The sequence below is a fragment of the Procambarus clarkii genome, chromosome 10, assembly GCF_040958095.1.
Source record: "Procambarus clarkii isolate CNS0578487 chromosome 10, FALCON_Pclarkii_2.0, whole genome shotgun sequence".
NCBI lineage: Eukaryota > Metazoa > Arthropoda > Malacostraca > Decapoda > Cambaridae > Procambarus > Procambarus clarkii.
In genome coordinates, this window is record NC_091159.1 from 48,417,381 (window position 1) to 48,437,134 (window position 19,754).

The window sequence follows — 19,754 nt, forward strand, 5'->3', positions numbered from 1 at the left end:
ATAAAATAACGAGGATAAGACAGGACAGAGATGGTTGGGCAGACTGCATATTTCTGGACTGCCAAAAAGCCTTTGATACAGTACCGCACATGAGACTGCTGTTCAAGCTCGAGAGGCAGGCGGGGGTGGGGGGAAAGGTCCTAGCATGGATAAGGAACTACCTAACAGGAAGGAGCCAAAGAGTTACGGTAAGGGGCGAGAAGTCGGACTGGCGAACAGTAACAAGTGGAGTACCACAAGGATCGGTGCTGGGACCAATTCTATTTCTTGTATATGTTAACGACATGCTTACAGGCGTAGAGTCCTACATGTCGATGTTTGCGGATGACGCAAAGTTGATGAGAAGAGTTGTGACAGATGAGGATTGCAGGATCCTCCAAGAGGACCTGAACAGGTTGCAGAGATGGTCAGAGAAATGGCTACTGGAATTCAACACGAGCAAATGTAAAGTTATGGAAATGGGACTAGGAGATAGGAGACCAAAGGGACAGTACACAATGAAGGGGAACAGCCTACCTGTAACGATGCGTGAAAGAGACCTGGGGGTGGACGTAACACCTAATCTATCTCCTGAGGCACATATAAATAGGATAACGACAGCAGCGTACTCTACACTGGCAAAAGTTAGAACATCATTCAGAAACCTAAGTAAGGAGGCATTTAGGGCGCTTTACACTGCCTACGTAAGGCCAGTCTTAGAGTATGCCGCCTCATCATGGAGTCCCCATCTGAAGAAGCATATAATGAAACTGGAAAAGGTTCAGAGGTTTGCAACGAGACTCGTCCCAGAGCTACGAGGGATGGGGTATGAGGAGCGCCTGAGGGAACTGTGCCTTACGAAACTAGAAAGAAGAAGGGAGAGGGGGGACATGATAGGAACGTATAAGATACTCAGAGGGATTGACAGGGTGGACATAGACGAAATGTTCACACGGAATAGTAACAGAACGAGGGGACATGGATGGAAGCTTGAAACTCAGATGAGTCACAGAGATGTTAGAAAGTTTTCTTTCAGCGTGAGAGTAGTGGGAAAATGGAATGCACTTCAGGAACAGGTTGTGGAAGCAAATACTATTCATAATTTTAAAACCAGGTATGATAGGGAAATGGGACAGGAGTCATTGCTGTAAACAACCGATGCTCGAAAGGCGGGATCCAAGCGTCAATGCTCGATCCTGCAGACACAACTAGGTTAGTACAACTAGGTGAGTACACACACACACACACACACACACACACACACACACACACACACACACACACACACACACACACACACACACACACATATATATATAAACACTTATATATTATATATTATACTGTTGTGTATAATTTGACCTATGATTGGTTTGGGGTTTATCCCTAACTTATCTTATCGCTAATAAATTTATTTATTTATGTTTTATTTATCTTTATCTGGTTATTTATAACCAGATAAAGCTTTTAGTATCAGTGTAAAAGCTATTAACAATTATTTGTAATTTGCAGTACGTGGATGAGACATTTAGACAGGTGATTAAACCCGTCCTCAGACAAAGTCCATTCTATCCAGCGGACGGCCCCAAAGGCGCATTCATGAATTTTAACATTCTGTTCATTTAAAATAACTTTTCTCAAATATAAATTAATATTATTATATATTAGCATATTGTGTATATTTAATGACTAGGTAGGTTAGGTTAGGTTCTGTTGGCGATTATTTGTATTTGTAGTACGTGGGTGAAGCATTTACAGCGTTGTGGCTCGAACAAAAGTCGGCAGTGAAGCACTTGTTCCGGAAGTGTTCGAACGAAATCAGTTGTGAGTCAGCCCGTCCTCCAAACAAAGATCCAAAAGTGATTCCATGCACCCGCCAAACCCCCTGTTTATGAATAAAAAGCGGTTTACACACGACTCACAACTGCTGACGTTCGAACATATCCGGAACAAGTGCTTCAGTGACGAATTTTGTTCGAATCACAACGCTATAAATGCTTCACCCACGTACTACAAATACAAATAATCGCCAACAGAACCTAAACACCTAACCTAACCTACTTCTAACTATACACAACATTTTTATGCATAATAATATTAATTTATATATGAGAACAACCCAATTTTTAATACACAGTATATTAAAATTAATGAATGCATCTGGGGAGGACGGCCGCTGCTTTAAACAGCCTAGTGTGAGGCCGGGTTGTGTGTTCATACTTAATCCACGTATTACATACTCAAGTGGTCATATACATAGGATGAGGTAAATGTTAAGTTTATTATGTGTAGTGTGGATGTAAAGTGATGATAAGAGAGGTTGGTGTTCCCTCAGGAGGTGAAGCAGCGGTGACTGAGGACGGTGGCCACCATGGAGCTCCAGGTGCTGAAGACGACCACCATGCAAGCCGTGAGTAACATTACTTCTGGTTAGGGTTTTAGCGAGCCAGGAGGCAAGAGGATAGCTGATATTTTGCTCCTCTGACTTCTAACCCTTTGGATCGCCTCAAACTTCCTTTAACCGCAAACTAAGACAGCTCTCTAGTCTTTGCCCTCCTGACTTTGATCTCATTAAACGTTTCCGTGTCATCTGCCCTTCTCTTCCTTATTTCTATGGTCTTCCTAAGACTCATAAACCTGGTGTTCCTCTTCGTCCTATCATTTCTTCATGGGGCTCTGTCAATTACTTCTCGTTCATCTCTCTCTATCCTATTTCCCGGTTTACTCTCCTGTTCACTATTATCGCCAGTATTTTGTGTTAATGTTTGACCTGTGTTCTTCTCTGATGGTGAGCCTGTGTGAGCGTCACTCTCAGGGGTACGGACCATCGCCGCTTTCTAGACGAGGTCCAAGACGGTTGTTTCATAGTGGCACTCACTAGTATCTATCCCCCCCCCCCGCACCTTACACCCATCCTCCCGGAAAGTTATGCCACCAGACTGGCACCCGAGCCGAGGGGCATGAGCTAACGAGGAGAGACAACGAGAACTGAACCTCACGTCGCTGAAAGAACGAAAATTTATGAGAGACACAATCACTGCATTCAAGATTCTCTTAGGAATTGATAGGGTAGATAAAGCCATATTTATTTAACACAAGAGGCACACGCACAAGGGGGGGGGGGTACAGGTGGAAACTGAGTACCCAGATGACCCACAGATACATTAGAAACAACTTTTTCAGTGTCAGAGTAGTTAAGAAATGGAATGCATTAGGCAAAAATGTGTCTGTACACCGGTTGATGGACAGTTGAGAAGCGGGACCAAAGAGCCGAAGCTCAACCCCCGCAAGCACAACTAGGTGAGTACAGTTCCCCAGGGGCCTCCCGGACTACCGAACAACACTTTGAAGGTGACCGGAAGTTAACACAGATCCATAACCGGTTGTTGGGTGTGGCTCTTGTACATCCTAGATGGTCGTGTCTTAGATGCTCGTCTCTGTCTCCCCTTTATTTCCTTCTCACGCTTTTTATCTCAAAGGGAAGAGAGAGAGAGAGAGACAGACAGACAGACAGAGACAGGAACAACTCAAGTATTGACCGTAACGCCAAGTCCCAAACGTATTTAAAGGCAGAACGGCATAAAGTCATACAAACACACAGAGAGACAGACAGAGACATGCATTTAGAGAGACGGATACATACAGACAGAGACAGACACTCAAAGAGACGTACACAGTTAAACAGACACATACAGATACAGAGAGAAAAACACACACCCACAACTTAGAAACGTTGAGCAAATGGTTATCAATTTAGTTCAAGCAGATACTAAACAATTCCTGTTTACACCGCCAGAGCGTTTAGTACCCCCCCCCCCACGTGCTCTTCACTGTTGTGACCACTATTTCACTCTACCTTTACTTCTAGAACTGTTGTGACCACTGTTTCACTCTACCGTTACTTCTAGAACTGTTGTGATCACTGTTTCACTCTTCCGTTACTTCTAGAACTGTTGTGACCACTGTTTCACTCTAGCTTTACTTCTACAACTGTTGTGACCACTGCCTCACTCTGCTTTTACTTCTACAAAGACATTAAAACTTAAATGCGCCATTCTAATTTGCATAAATACCATGTTTGACTCTCCAAATAATATGTATATTATTTGGAGAGTCAATATATATTTATTTATATTATATGTATATATATGTTGAAAACCTATGTTGTTCGACGCGACTACCACGGTCAAGACTGACAGGTGTTCAGTACAATAGAAAATGGACACAGAAAATGGTATTTGAACCCACACCAGGATTCCTCAAGCATTTATGAACGAGTTTGTCTTCCACCCGACTACTTCGTAAGTGTGGCCTTACTAACCCTCCAGAGGCTGACATATCTAAAGATCAATACCCGACGAAAATGAAATGTATCAATCTCCTTCATATGATTCGTTAAAAAATTAAATAATTCTAGATTACCAAATAAAACCAGACAAGAATCGCTACCTCCTGTATACCCAGCCCGCCCTGGGGTGGGTATACAGGTATACAGGTTGGGTATCCTCCTAAGGTTTCCCAACGTCAAGAAAGTATCGTACTAAAGTGTCCTTTCCTATGCAGGCGATGAGCCGCAATAACGTGGCTAAAGTAAGTTGACCAGACCACACACTAGAAGGTGAAGGGACGACGACGTTTTGGTCGACTTTTTGGACACAATCGACTTGAGAATGGTCCAGGACGGACCGAAACGTCGTCGTCCCTTCACCTTCTAGTGTGTGGTCTGGTCAACTGTCCTCTCCTAACCTAGCAGAGGACCCAAAACACAAAACTACCAGACCCCGACCAAGTGTAACAATTGTTAACATTGAACACTGACCACATCACTGCATCAGTGGATTTAGAGAAGATTAACTTAAATTTATCTATTTTTAATTTATTAATACAAGAATTCTTACATTCTTTTAAAGCACGCATAGCGTTTCAGGCAGTTCCTTATTCCTAATTTTCCCCTGAATACGACCCGCCAAATCGTTTAACAACCAGGTACACATTCACTGCTGGGTGAACAGAGGCTACAGCTTAGGACTGGCGCCCGGTCAATCTTCCCCGGCCAAGATACGAAACCCGGCCAAAGCGCTCGCAAAGCGCCGGGCGAGTGTCTTACCACTGTGCCTCGGGGACGGCTTATATATATTATTACAAATTGGGTAAATTACTTGGTTTCTGAAGCAACTGCCAGAAATGCTGCGCGCATAAAAATACAAAATTTATTTAATCAGTTCCTCTGTATTTGTTATAAATACAATACTAATATTATTTGTGTTATTGTGTTAGATATGGTCATCTTGTACCCAGCAGCGTTCTCTTCTATTGGCATTGAACACAATTAAGGATAATAAGAGAACAATAACATTGAGCACAAGTAAGGATAACTAAAGAACAATGACATTGAACACAATTAAGAAAATCTAAAGAACAGTAACAGTGAACACAATGAAGGATAACAAAACCACAATGGCCTTGAACACAATTAAGGATAACTAAAGAACAATGCCATTGAAAACAGTTAATGATAACAAAAGAACTGTGACACTGAACACAATTAAGGAGAAAAATGAACAATGGTAATTAAATCTTACTTTGCAGCAGCCTATGGGCTTATAAAAATAATACGTCCTCACAGATTGTCAGCGTCTGGCTGAACAACTGGTTGAACTTGACACCAACGCTGTACTACAAACAGCTGGAAGTACATTAAAAACACAGGAAGAAGATTAACGTTATGTAATTCAAAGTGTGTTGTTCTTCAAGCGCTTGTAAACTTCTGCAAGATAGACAGCAAGGACCTCATGATAACGCTTACACCTAACCTTCTTGCTGAACTGATTAAAAGATTTAGAATCTCTTCTGTGTGGATATCATCTCACACAAAATGTACCTCATCACGGTGACATGGTGACACAGTGACGTAACAGCCAAATTAGCTTGCATCAAAGATTAATTTATATCTAAGTCCCCCCCTGAATCTGTTATTAAAACTGCTTTACACATTCAATTCTGAAAAAGGCAGAAATCATAGACGCTCAAAGGCCTGTAAAAGGAGATAGGATTTGGGCAGCACAAAAAGTCCACCAGACAGTGCGCCACAGTGGTCGCCAGGATCAGGTTGGGTTACCGTTACCTGTGGCAGGTGGCTGCAGGTGACGGATCTCCCAATCCTGAGCACTCCAGGTGCAAACTCTGTGAGCAGGAACTGGGGTATGATCTACACTACATTACTGAATGCCCAGTTATTAGACCATTCATATCTGCCGGTATGGGGTACCTGGAGCATTGTAATTATTTTATCCACTCCTGTGTTCTTGAAGATAGCCTCATGATGCATTCGAAGTTTTCAAGTACAAGCAGTTGCTCGCATGCTCCAGAATGACTAACCATCTGTGTGATTGGGATATTTTTAATATTACATAGCTAGACGCACTATGTAACGCTTCATACATTATAGGGGTAACTTCATAAATGACCAAGTACCTAGGAATGTAAACTAAAAAAAAAAAAAGCTGGGTTAATCAACCCACATAAGACGGGACTTACAAGTTCTTATCTCTCTTGAACATACAAATATTACTTCACTTAAAAACTTGTTGAGTGAAGTCAAGCCCAAAGCTGCCTAATTGTCTCATTAGGTAACTCGTCCTTTCAACTAACGCGCCTCTTTTGTCCGCTGTGGTCTCTAACGTACAAGATAAAGGGTACTATGACAAGTAGTCGCTCACAAATATCTAGGTTTTCTATGCCTGGGTTAGGTTAGATGGGTGGCTTGGGTTTGAACGTTTTAATACCCAGTATTTTGTCCGTTGTGGCAAATTAAGAGAACGGGCTGTATTAGGACCTTGTAGGGGAGACTGTATTAGGACCTTGTAGGGGAGACTGTGTTAGGACCATGTAGGGGAGACTGTATTAGGACCATGTAGGGGATACTGTATTAGGACCATGTAGGGGATACTGTATTAGGACCATGTAGGGGATACTGTATTAGGACCATGTATGGGATACTGTATTAGGACCATGTAGGGGAGACTGTATTAGGACCATGTAGGAGATACTGTCGACGAAATATACTCGTATTAAATATTATATTGATGTCTCTATGAGGGATATTACCGTTAAATGGAAAACAAATATAGTGAATGTTCAATATAATCACTTATATTGGCAAAACAATATTTTAACATTAAACAAGAGCGTTCAACAACAGTGTTTGTTGTAAAAACAACAAAGCGTCGTAAAAACTAACATTCGTTTTTGTACTTTACTTGTTTGGTGGGATGGATGGTGGTGGTGTTAAGTGGCCAGTGTGGTGGTGCTGAGTGGCCAGTGTGGTTGTTTAAGTGGCCAGTGTGGTTGTTTAAGTGGCCAGTGTGGTTGTTTTAAGTGGCCAGTGTGGTGGTGTTGAGTGGCCAGTGTGGTGGAGCTAAGTGGCCAGTGTGGTGGAGCTAAGTGGCCAGTGTGGTGGAGCGGAGTGGCCAGTGTGGTGGAGCTAAGTGGCCAGTGTGGTGGAGCGGAGTGGCCAGTGTGGTGGAGTTAAGTGGTATCTTTACCTGACAAGGGCAATTATATCACCTGTCTACATATAATACACTCACCTCCAACAACACCATAACCCCCCCCCCCCCACCAACAACGATGCTACAGGACTGCGAAGTGCCCCACCAACATCGTGCATCAGAGGTGAACTAAAACAAATACATAGTCCTCATGATTGTCCTCTCAACACTTAGTGATTGTAATCTCCGGGCATTGTTTATTTCTCCAGTTACTTCGTTTACATGCATGACAGGAGACACGTAATCAAATTTACAAATATTTTTGTTAGACAATAACCATCACAACCACTAAATCGCGAGCAAGGGACATTAAACTTCCATATATTCACCGAACTTTACAAAAACAGATCCCCGGCGAAAATATATATACACATGCTCGTGGGGGGTTAATCGAGACTCAAGGGTGAGAGACAACAGGACAGTGATAATTTGTCACATTGTCTGCCTGTCGCGCGGTACAACCTTTGAGAGTTCATTATCCAAGGCTCTCCTGCCGGTATATTTAGTAAATTCTATTTTACAGTATTATGAGATAATAATATTTTATAAATATGTGATTTTTTTTGTGTGTGCATTTGAAGAGAAGTGTTGGAGGTAAAATTCCTAAACTACAAAGCCAGTGTTCATGGGGGGTATTGTGTGAAATTTTGATTATTCTTATTGGAAGCCTGAGAAAACCTACAGGATTCAGTTGAATCCCAGGTTTGCAATGCTTTTTGACTATGTGGTATTGTTGTCTAGGCGTGAGCTTGGGAGTACCCAGAGCATGGGTTCGAATCTTCCTCACAGTTCTTACTGATTTTCTCATTAATTTATGTTTATGATTGTATAGTTTCTGGTTGCATAATGTACTTGAATGTATTTTTTTGGATTTGGCCGCGTTCAGATTAGAATAGCCTGGAACTGGGCTGTTATCGCCTTCTGTCCTCTTACGCTTGAGAAAAATAATTTAATTTTTATTCTATAAAGTATTTATATAATATTTAAATCATGTTATATTATAAATGAACTAAGTTATTACATACCTATGTTATTATTACATATATTTCCACTTGTTTTAATTCACTCGAAATATATACTAAACATCTCGGTCAGAGCAGTTAGAGTGATGGCAAAATTAGGCGAGACAATTATATTAAGGAGTCACGTTTAGCCTTTCAGTTATAGGACATTATTTAATTTATTGCAAGAAGAATAGTTCGTTAAACTGTAAAGATTCATTCTAGTTCATTACATTACGTTGATATATGCAGTTAACTAAATAAATTTAAGTAATTTGTGTGTTTGGTAAAGAAACGAGAAGTTTTGTTTGTGCAGATTTAAGTAGGTTAACAGTGATCATTAAGTAGGTTAACAGTGATTTAGTTAGCAGTAATCACTAATAAAGTATAGTCTTTTCTTGTCCCCTTACAACATTAAGATTGTTCAGCTCGTCCTAAAGTTTCCTAACGTCAAAAAACTGTCGTATTAAAGTGACCTTATCCTTAACCTACCACAAGACCTAAAATAGAAAACGGGACAATATGTCAATTTCGCCAGCTGCTTCCATTTTCTAGTACGACAATTTTTGGCCTTAGGTAGCCGATCGGCCGAGCGGACAGCACGCTGGACTTGTGATCCTGTGGTCCTGGGTTCGGTACCAGGCGCTGGCGAGAAACAATAGGCAGAGTTTCTTTCACCCTATGCCCCTGTTACCTAGCAGTAAAATAGGTACCTGGGTGTTAGTCAGCTGTCACGGGCTGCTCCCTGGGGGTGGAGGCCTGACCGGGCCGTGGGGACACTAAAGCCTCGAAATCATCTCAAGATATGTAGAGTATACGTCAATATGCGACGCTCTATTAGAAGGACGGGTTGTTATGGTAAAGTATGTGGAGATGAAGTTTGTGTACATTTTCCTCTATGTTTTACCTTAACGTTTTAGCAATATTGATATGAATTTATAAATTATATTAAATTGCATTATTATAGCAATTATTTTGTACCAAATTATTAAAGTTTCCTAACCTACTGCTGTCACAAGATTCACTGAACATATAGAACAAGGGATACATATACAATGAGGAGTGTATACCTCGGTTCACGGTGTATATACACCAAGTTTACTTAAGTAATACCTGCTGGTTGGCCAGTAAGCATTAATCGGCCATAGCATCTCTTCACAGGTTGATAAGCCTTAATTAAGTTCAACACCAACCTGTTGAACCGAAACATTCAATCGTTCATTTTAATGTCAACAAGATTTTGTTCAAAATTAAAAACAATTGAGCAAGAATTCCGCACTATGCCTAATTATGTTATACCATAGTTTACATACTTAACAACAGGCTACCGTCAGTATTGACACGAAATGACAGTTTGACTTGACTTGTGAAGGTCGTCGAGTCTAATTATAACAAAAGACAGTAAAGGTTGTGTACAGAAGTGTCTGGTTGAGCGGCCAGTGACACACCGCTCACAATACCTCCTTTTTAGTGAAGTGTCTTACACAGCCGACATCCTCCTATTCCAGTCCTCCACGTAATAGTTTAGTGTCGATCGTTATAGAGAGAGACATTGTAATGTCCTTCTCTCCCACAGTGCATTGAGGACTTGTGTCGTGTGAGTGTGTGTGCGCTGCCCACTACGATGCTTCCGCCACCACGGCTGCCAACCATATAGTAAGTCGTGCATTATGTTTTCATACTAACCGAGGTCCGCATATTTATATTATTTAAGTTTAATAACATTTTGATTGTTTTTGCTTTGACCTTTGCCTCAGGTCGCTTAGGGAAGAAGTCTGTGGCCTTTGAGTAGCCTGAGGGCAGTAATATTCCAGGAACATCAACAAAAATCTCGTAGACTTGAGGCAAAGTGAAAGTCGCATCAGTTACTCCATTTATCATCATTCTATTATGCAGGAAGAACCGCACGTCTATGGGTCATCCAATAAGGTTAGCAGACTTCTAGATGACTTCTTACCACTGCTAGGCTTAGGCTCGGCTACAAGTACCTCTGAGAGTTTGTAACATCTGCTGATGCAGAATTGACTAAATGTAAACTCTGTCGGCAGAACTATTTGCATACTTTGCGTCATTATATAATGGAATGTGAAAAAATCGCGGAATTCAGAGATAACACAATCAATGGTGTCCAAGAAATATGTAAGTACTTCATTCATAATGATATACTGCCAGGAATGTTAGCGAAGTATCCAAAATTTGCTTACTGTAGGTAATGCATGTACATGACTGTAAAGCTGCCGCCCAGTTGCGTGGGTGTGGAGCAAGACTAGTAACTGCGGGCTCACCATAGCCCGTGCTGCTTGGAGCGTTTCGTTCCAGGTAGCGAATCTTAAACAACATAGTAACTGTGTGACTCACAATAGATGTAAAGTGCCTTGTATAGTGACTGTTGTGAACCTCTTGTTGAATCACTTGTAAATCACAAGATTGTCGACATATGTATATGTATTTGTCTAAATGATTTTGTATATATATGTACATGTGTATGTAACATTAATAATTGTGTAACTAGCTTCAAAAGATTGTCACTTGCTTAGCTAAACGAACTATGGGACTCAGTTCTTGAACCAATTAAGTGCGTCTATAACCCTTTCCACCACCGCCTACGGAATGGGTATGGGGTGCATAATGAAATAAATTGAAATCTTGAAGGTACTTGAAGACTGCCGACTCTTTATCTAGATCTGTGGCACATTCTCGGCCGCCTTCACACACCTTCAAGACGACTTCCCTAAACTGAGGTCAAAGATGATGGGATTAACAGCCATTTTCTGTACTTCTGAGGCATAATTAATCAGAGGTTGGGGGGAGGGGTAGAAATAGCCTAGGCTACTCTATCCCTTTGAGATGTATTTCTTATCTCAATAAACATACTTGAATTAATCAGATATTAACACTACCCAGGACATTCAATAAACTTGTTACGAAGTTATTGTAATCGTTATTGGTGTTTCATTTGGTATTATTGAGATTTATAACAAAATCGTAAATTTTTTTAGTAGGATTATTAGGCTTTTATTCTAATTGAGTCTTCAACTGGTCCACCAACCTGAACCAGGATCCGTCAAACATTTCTGCACCCACTTATGAAACCTCTTCATCTTTTAACACATGGCTTCTTTGTTTACATTTAGTAAACAGTTTGCGAACTTGGAAACTGTACAAGCGAAGGTTATTGTTATAAACAACCTCGTAGTGCTTCGGAGCTCGTAACTTTTAATACACGTGAAAAAGCCGCCATGATTGAGGAAAGAGACAGATTTGGTGAAGGGAAGGGAAGTATCAGGGGGAGAGTGCTAAACCATTACGACTATATAGCACTTGGAAGGGGTCGGGATAAGGATTTGGGATGGGACGGGGAGGAAAGGAATGGTGCCCAACCACTTGGACGGTCGGGGATTGAACGCCGATCTGGCATGGAGCGAGACCGTCGCTCTACCATCCAGCCTAAGTGGATTTGGTGAGTGGGCGCGTAAATGCTTGATGAATCCTGACTTAGATCTAGAGTAAGACGTCTTTACTTAAGACGACGCGCCTGCATTTGACGCCAGTCAATCGAGTGTGAGCTTTAGCAAGTCTGAAAGCTCACACTTGAGTGCGACTTCAGCGCAAGTTAAAGCACAAACTTGAGTGTGACCATGGCACAAGTTAAATCTCACACTTGATTGAGTGTGACCTCGGCTCATGTCAAAGCTCGCACTCAAGTGTGACCCAGGCGCCTGTCAACGCTCACACCTGAGAATGACCTCGACTCAGGACAAAGCCATTTGCTCTGCTGAGTGTCTTTGTTTATTATCTTTCGGAAGTTAGTCAACCTGTTATTCGGACCAGAAGTGTGTTGTTAGGGAGACCGCGTTCCTCCTCTCCTGCTCTCTACACCGCTCCTCTGCTCCTTCTGGGAGTCTGGTCCTTCTGGGAGTCTGGTCCTTCTGGGAGTCTGGTCCTTCTGGGAGTCTGGTCCTGTCGGGAGTCTGGTCCTGTCGGGAGTCTGGTCCTGTCGGAAGTCTGGTCCTGTCGGAAGTCTGATCCTGCCGGGAGTCTGGTCCTGCCGGGAGTCTGGTTGTTGTGAGAATGAACAGTCGGTCCCTATCTATCACTGGGACTCCACTGAACAGACAGAATTGTTTACAATAAACAGTCCTTGCACTCAAACAAGTATATGTATCCAAAGTTGACAGGATATAAGTGGCTCTCTGTCAGCCTTGACTGCATTTAACTCTTCAAGACGTCTGAGATGCTACTATCTGAAGCAAGGCGCAGATGTAATAAAATAATCAGTGATGGAGTCAAAGTCTATCTCCTATGGATCTCATCCCATATTGACCTCTGAATGCATGATAGAACTGTTGAATTTGCTATAGCATTTACTCTTTAAATGGCAGTTAATTTCCACCTTGAATTGCCTTTGAGCTGCTTGAGGGCAGTAATATACAGAGAACTGTAAGAAAATTGAGTGAAATTCACACTAGTTATTCCATCTATCATTATACTATTATGTAGCATCATCATACTAGTATGCAGAAAGAGCAACATATTTATGGGTCATTCGATAAGGTCAGCAGACTTCTAGACGTTACTACTGCTATATGTTGAAGTTATCTTGAGATGATTTCGGGGCTTTAGTGTCTCCGCGGCCCGGTCCTCGACCAGGCCTCCACCCCCAGGAAGCAGCCCGTGACAGCTGGCTAACACCCAGGTACCTATTTACTGCTAGGTAACAGGGGCATAGGGTGAAAGAAACTCTGCCCATTGTTTCTCGCCAGCGCCCGGGATCGAACCCGAGACCACAGGATCACAAGTCCAGCGTGCTGTCCGCTCCCGACCGGCTCCCCGGCTGCTAGGCTCGGGTTCGGCTACAAGTACCCCTGGGAGTTTGTACCACCTACTGATGTAAACCTGACCAAATGTAAACTGTCAGCAGGATTTACCTCACTATTGGTGGGTATTCCCCACTACTGCCACTATTGGTGGCACTCCTCAAGGGAGTGCCACCTCTGGCTGGAAGAAGGGGACCCATTGCCTCGGAGAAAACCACACATAACGCATTAAAGGGAATGTTTAGATCCCCTCCAAATACAGTTGCTGTGTGCTTTTCTCCTACCACCCTCTTCCTTTTGTGTTTTTTTGTGCTTTAATATGTATTTAAAGGTTACAAGATATACATTGGTTGATACAAAAGGTGCTTAAAAGTTATGGATCTCTTGAAGCTCCTCCGCTTCCGGACAGGAACCGAGGATGCAGCAGGTATTTAATTCCCCTCCGGATCGCCACACTGAGACGCTGAAACAAAAAACTGGCAGCCCTTGAGATATATATATATATATATATATATATATATATATATATATATATATATATATATATATATATATATATATATATATATATATATATATGTCGTACCTAGTAGCCAGAACTCACTTTTTGGCCTACTATGCAAGGCCCGATTTGCCTAATAAGCCAACTTTTCCTGAATTAATATATTTTTTCTAATTTTTTTCTTATGAAATGATAAAGCTACCCATTTCATTATGTATGAGGTCAATTTTTTTTATTGGAGTTAAAATTAACGTAGATATATGACCGAACCTAACCAACCCTACCTAACCTAACCTAACCTATCTTTATAGGTTAGGTTTGGTTAGGTAGCCGAAAAAGTTAGGTTAGGTTAGGTTAGGTAGGTTAGGTAGTCGAAAAACAATTAATTCATGAAAACTTGGCTTATTAGGCAAAACGGGCCTTGAATAGTAGGCTGAGAAGTCCGTTCTGGCTACTAGGTACGACATATATATATATATATATATATATATATATATATATATGTCGTACCTAGTAGCCAGAACGCACTTATCGGCCTACTATGCAAGGCCCGATTTGCCTAATAAGCCAAGTTTTCCTGAATTAATATATTTTCTCTAATTTTTTTCTTATGAAATGATAAAGCTACCCATTTCATTATGTATGAGGCTAATTTTATTTTATTGGAGTTAAAATTAACATAGATATATGACCGAACCTAACCAACCCTACCTAACCTAACCTAACCTATCTTTATAGGTTAGGTTAGGTTAGGTAGCAGAAAAAGTTAGGTTAGGTTAGGTTAGGTAGGTTAGGTAGTCGAAAAAACATTAATTCATGAAAACTTGGCTTATTAGGCAAATCGGGCCTTGCATAGTAGGCTGAGAAGTGAGTTCTGGCTACTAGGTACGACATATATATATATATATATATATATATATATATATATATATATATATATATATATATATATATATATATATATATATATATATATATATATGGTGTATATATACCAATACAATGCCAATCTGAGACAATAAATATGAACATATCACTGAGGGTAGACAATATTGGATGTTACTGTGTGATAAAGGTGCACGCTTTGGATATTAGCCAAATTTGGATAAAGGAATTTCAAGGTTTGATATGACATTTTGGAAACTGGTTTCGTAAATTGATGTTTCAACACATGCCCAAGAGACGCCTCGATCGTACAGTTATATGTTATGTGTATTATTTAGATAACATCATTACACAACGCTCTGTCCTGAAGGCTTGTGTATATGTATTAAATGAAGAGGGATCAATTGGTATCTAGACTTGAATCTCCGTGGCCCACATCTGGGACCTGCACGTAATACCTGAGTTACCCTTGATAATCGTGTTTGAAATATATGTAAATTCACGTCATACTAAATCGTTTCAGTTGTAGAAGTCGATGATAAACAAATTATGTATGTTATATTTGTATTTTACATGTTATATATTAGTATTTTAAACTACTATAATGTTCGTTAACAAAAAATTAAATTGGCTTGAAAACAAACCCGATCATAGAAAATGGTTAGTTCGGCAAATGTTGTGTTGGTGCTGCCACCTGTTGACGGCCACACAGCTGCGTGCTTGGCGGCCATGCCCTCAGGCCGTGCCTTGGCCAACTAGAAGTAGCTAGTTAGTGATAACAACGATTTATTTAACTCTTATATAATGTGAATATATAGACAAATATGGATCACTGATTTTAACCTCAACATCATGCACAGGGTGTGCGTGTGTCTGGGTCTTTCTTTGCTTCGGGCACGCCCGGAAACAATGCCCAGATTTCCGCCCGTTAGGGGGGGGGGGGGGGGGGTATATTTTCAATACACATCCGTTGTCAACATCCTGAACCGTTGCCTCTAAATCAACACAACAACATCCTGAATTGGCATATATATCCCTCCTTGGGATGCAGGCAGGTCTTTGTTGTGTATACTGTATTTAACATGTTAAATTCGAGCTGCGTACTCTAATCGTGGAGGTTAGCGAATTTAAAAAAAGAATATCTCCCAAGTCGAACTATGGGCCAATTACCTTAGTGGCTATTGTGGTAAAATTCCTCGATAAATTGGATAAATCGATAAATTGGAAAACCCTTTCATCTTCATCTTGAAAAACAGATAAATGGATGCACCACATTGCTTGAGAGAGAGAGAGAGAGAGAGAGAGAGAGAGAGAGAGAGAGAGAGAGAGAGACACACACACACACACACACACACACACACACACACACACACACACACGCTTGTTGATTGACGGTTGAGAGGCGGGACCAAAGAGCCAGAGCTCAACCCCCGCAAACACAACTAGGTGAGTACAACTAGGTGAGTACACACATACGAACGGCATTCAGAAACTTGTGTAAAGAATCATTCAGAACTTTGTATACCACATATGTCAGGCCAATCCTGGAGTTTGCAGCCCCAGCATGGAGTCCATATCTAGTCAAGGATAAGACTAAACTGGAAAAGGTTCAAAGGTTTGCCACCAGACTAGTACCCGAGCTGAGAGGTATGAGCTACGAGGAGAGACTACGGGAATTAAACCTCACTTCGCTGGAAGACAGAAGAGTTAGGGGGGACATGATCACCACATTCAAGATTCTGAAGGGGATTGATAGGGTAGATAAAGACAGTCTATTTAACACAAGGGGAACACGCACAAGGGGACACAGGTGGAAACTGAGTGCCCAAATGAGCCACAGAGATATTAGAAAGAACTTTTTTAGTGTCAGAGTGGTTGACAAATGGAATGCATTAGGGGGTGATGTGGTGGAGGCTGACTCCATACACAGTTTCAAGTGTAGATATGACAGAGCCCGATAGGCTCAGGAATCTGTACACCTGTTGATTGACGGTTGAGAGGCGGGACCAAAGAGCCAGAGCTCAACCCCCGCAAACACAACTAGGTGAGTACACACGGAAAAGCCATGTCTCGGTCTTTTACAGTCATCTTTGCTCATTTGCAGAATAAAGCACATTTGTCGGTTAGGACCACATAATGCGCCTTTCACAACTTGAAGAGCAGGTCCGTGTTACGTGTAGACATAAATAATAAAGTTTACCATTATGCTCGGATGTTTGCTAGACTTGTTTTAGTGACGCAGTAGTTTACCGAGGTTGTGTTGGGCATGAGGGCGTGGTGGAAAACCTCCCCATCCTCACCCGGAGATCCGTCAACCTGAGGGAGGAGGAGGGAGAAGAATAGGATTAGGAACAGCAAAAAAACTAGTCGGGAAAGATAGTCCAATCATATCTACCTCACCAAAAACACGACCACCTACCATTATCCTCGTTTTCTATCCTATAGTTACATATTAAGTATTCTGAGGGGGAAACTAATTCAATTGCAGGTAATAGTGTTGCTAGAGCAGTGCTCCACTTGTGTGTCCCTCACCCGCCCACGCTCTGGGTGTCACTTACCTCAGAGCATATTCCTTTAGCGTACATGACCGCCACCTTCTTTAGGTCCGCATTGTGACGTCGCTGGTCAAGGAGGATGTTTGCTCCTCTGACTTTCACACTTTCTCTATCATGTTTTTTGTAATGCTGTGATTAGCAGAATATCTTGGATATTAGAGTACTAAGATTAACATAGTACTGAGATTTACGGTATGATATATATATATAATTTTTGTTTCTATTAGGTTTTTATTAAATAAAACCATTTTTACTTTATTTTTCAATTTTTCTAATAGTGCTGCCGCTAAAGTGTGGGTCTTTTCTGGAGCATTAGGTCCCCTGAGTTTTGTAAAGGTCCTCTACAAAGACCTTCATCTCTTCCCACATACGAAAGGTCACCTTCAGCTCCTCCCATATATGGAAGGTTATACCTACGTCTTCTATCATACAGCATATGGGAGGAGTTACTATTCTACACCTTTTTCCTGCACTAACTTATGAAGCAGTGGTGTCGACTTATTCACAGGTATACACTTAATTGACCATCTACAGGCTTCACATCTATTTTTATGCTTCACAGCACGACTCCCACTTAGCCTGGCATTGAAGTTGCTTCCACAAACTCGGTAAAGAGAGTTTGTTATCATCCCCGCCTCTCAGTTAATGCATTTGTCCTACGAAGGTGTTTTATTTGTAGGAATTCATTTGTAGGATTGACTGAGGTTCAATCCTGTAGTACTTGCTCGCTTGTCAAACAATGCCCCAGTTTTCACGTGCAGTGTCACTCTTGGCCACCTGTCTTCATGCACACCTGTTCTCAGTCACCTGTCTTGATACACACCTGTTCTCAGTCACCTGTCTTGATGCATACCTGTTCTCAGCCATCTGTCTTGATGCAAACACACCTGTTCTCACCCACCTGTCTTGATGCACATACCTGTCCTTTCACATTCCATATGGATGATGAACTTTCTTGTCTTCACACGCGCATGCACAATACCTCCGCAGTACACTTTCTATCGTCAGTCCTGTGACGGAGCTCCTTTGCCGCCCTAAGATGTAATAGACGATTTCTTAGCAACGAAATGAGAAGAGTTGGCGAGAGTCTACTGGTAAATTTCCTGTGGACCCCAGAATTAACTCACGATTTGGATATGGAGTTTTATGTAATTTATGGACAACGCATGTGTAGAGTCCTTGGTTTCTGGTACTTATTAATTAATCTGCCTGTAGGTAGATGCTGCTGAAGGGTGAAAATTGGGTAGGATGTGGACTCAATATCTAGTAGAGTCTACTTGTTGCCACGGAGGCAAGGTAATTATGAGGAGAATTAGGGTAATTATGAGGAGAAAGCGCTAAGCTAAAACTACTATGTAAACTCCTGGAGGGGATATAAACACTTCCCCTTCTTCGTGGATCAAACGCCGACCTGCATGAAGCGAGGCTGTCACTATACCGACGTTAAAATAAATCACTGGTTATCACGTGTATGATCTATCTCTCATTTCCTTAAGGTGCTTAACACAGAGGAAAGATGAGTTAGCACACAATGTCTCTCAGGTGCCCCTGTCGACCAACCACACACAGGGAGACGTGCCTGTGTAGGTCTATCTGTCTACCTCCTTTATGATCAATGAGAGATACAAAGAATAAAAAAGTTTCCCATTGACTTTTGCGTGATGGACTGATGGGAGGAACCTAGCGGTGTGAAATATTAAAAGAATAACATAGTTTCTCCTTTCAAATTGAGAAAGGGCGGGGCTTTTAAGATAGTATAGGCTTGGTATTAATTTGCGTTTTCGCCTTCTATAGACATATTATAATCAATAATATATTTTTGAACATTTTCCCAGTATCAGCCTTCCATAATGTGTTATGGAAGCATAGCATGTGTTAAAATTGTATAATAAAAATCTATTTTTTTTGACAAAGTATTTAAGAAAAAGGGCGCCGGTGCCACTGTCAAAATCGTCGTGAGGGTGAGTATGTGACCGTGGGACGCTGTTCTCTCGAACTCTGGCGACCCCCGACCCGGCCATGTTGGGCACGTACCCGACAGGAATGAAGGTGCAAAGTTGAGTGAAGGCTAACTGCAAGCGTCTGGCCTTCCATCTTGGACAGACAGTAGTGACAGATAATCCGATTTATAGATATAAAATAACACCCGTTGGTATAAGTAATGATAACTACTTCACACTGTGTGTTATTGTGGTGTTGGAAGGCTGGACGATAGTTTTGTATTGACCCATAACATCTGTTGGGCAAGTTCAGCATAAATTGACCAGTTTGAAATTATTCATTCTAAGTTACTTAACCACACCTGCATAAGTTAACCCGCCACGTCTGTTGGATTACAATTAGTTATACGTTAACCGCCATGTCTGCTTATTTCGGCGCCGTCAGGAGCTCTTGTTAACCTTGTGGAGCTTAGCGACAATAAATCAGCCCTTAGCGGTGACTGTAGCCTCTCACCATTCATCTCG

General features: G+C 41.5%; 1 protein-coding gene across 1 annotated transcript in view; it reads left to right on the top strand.

Annotated features, from left to right (window-relative positions):
• Positions 1-2,311: 2,311 nt before the first annotated feature.
• The window catches only part of LOC123774331 (proton channel OtopLc), a 219,099-nt gene continuing 201,656 nt past the window's right edge, over positions 2,312-19,754 (top strand). Inside the window, exons 1-2 of the mRNA XM_069322034.1 lie at positions 2,312-2,389; positions 10,107-10,186. Coding sequence (XP_069178135.1) covers positions 2,351-2,389; positions 10,107-10,186 — 119 coding nt within the window. The 5' untranslated portion in view covers positions 2,312-2,350. The remainder of the gene's footprint in view (positions 2,390-10,106; positions 10,187-19,754) is intronic.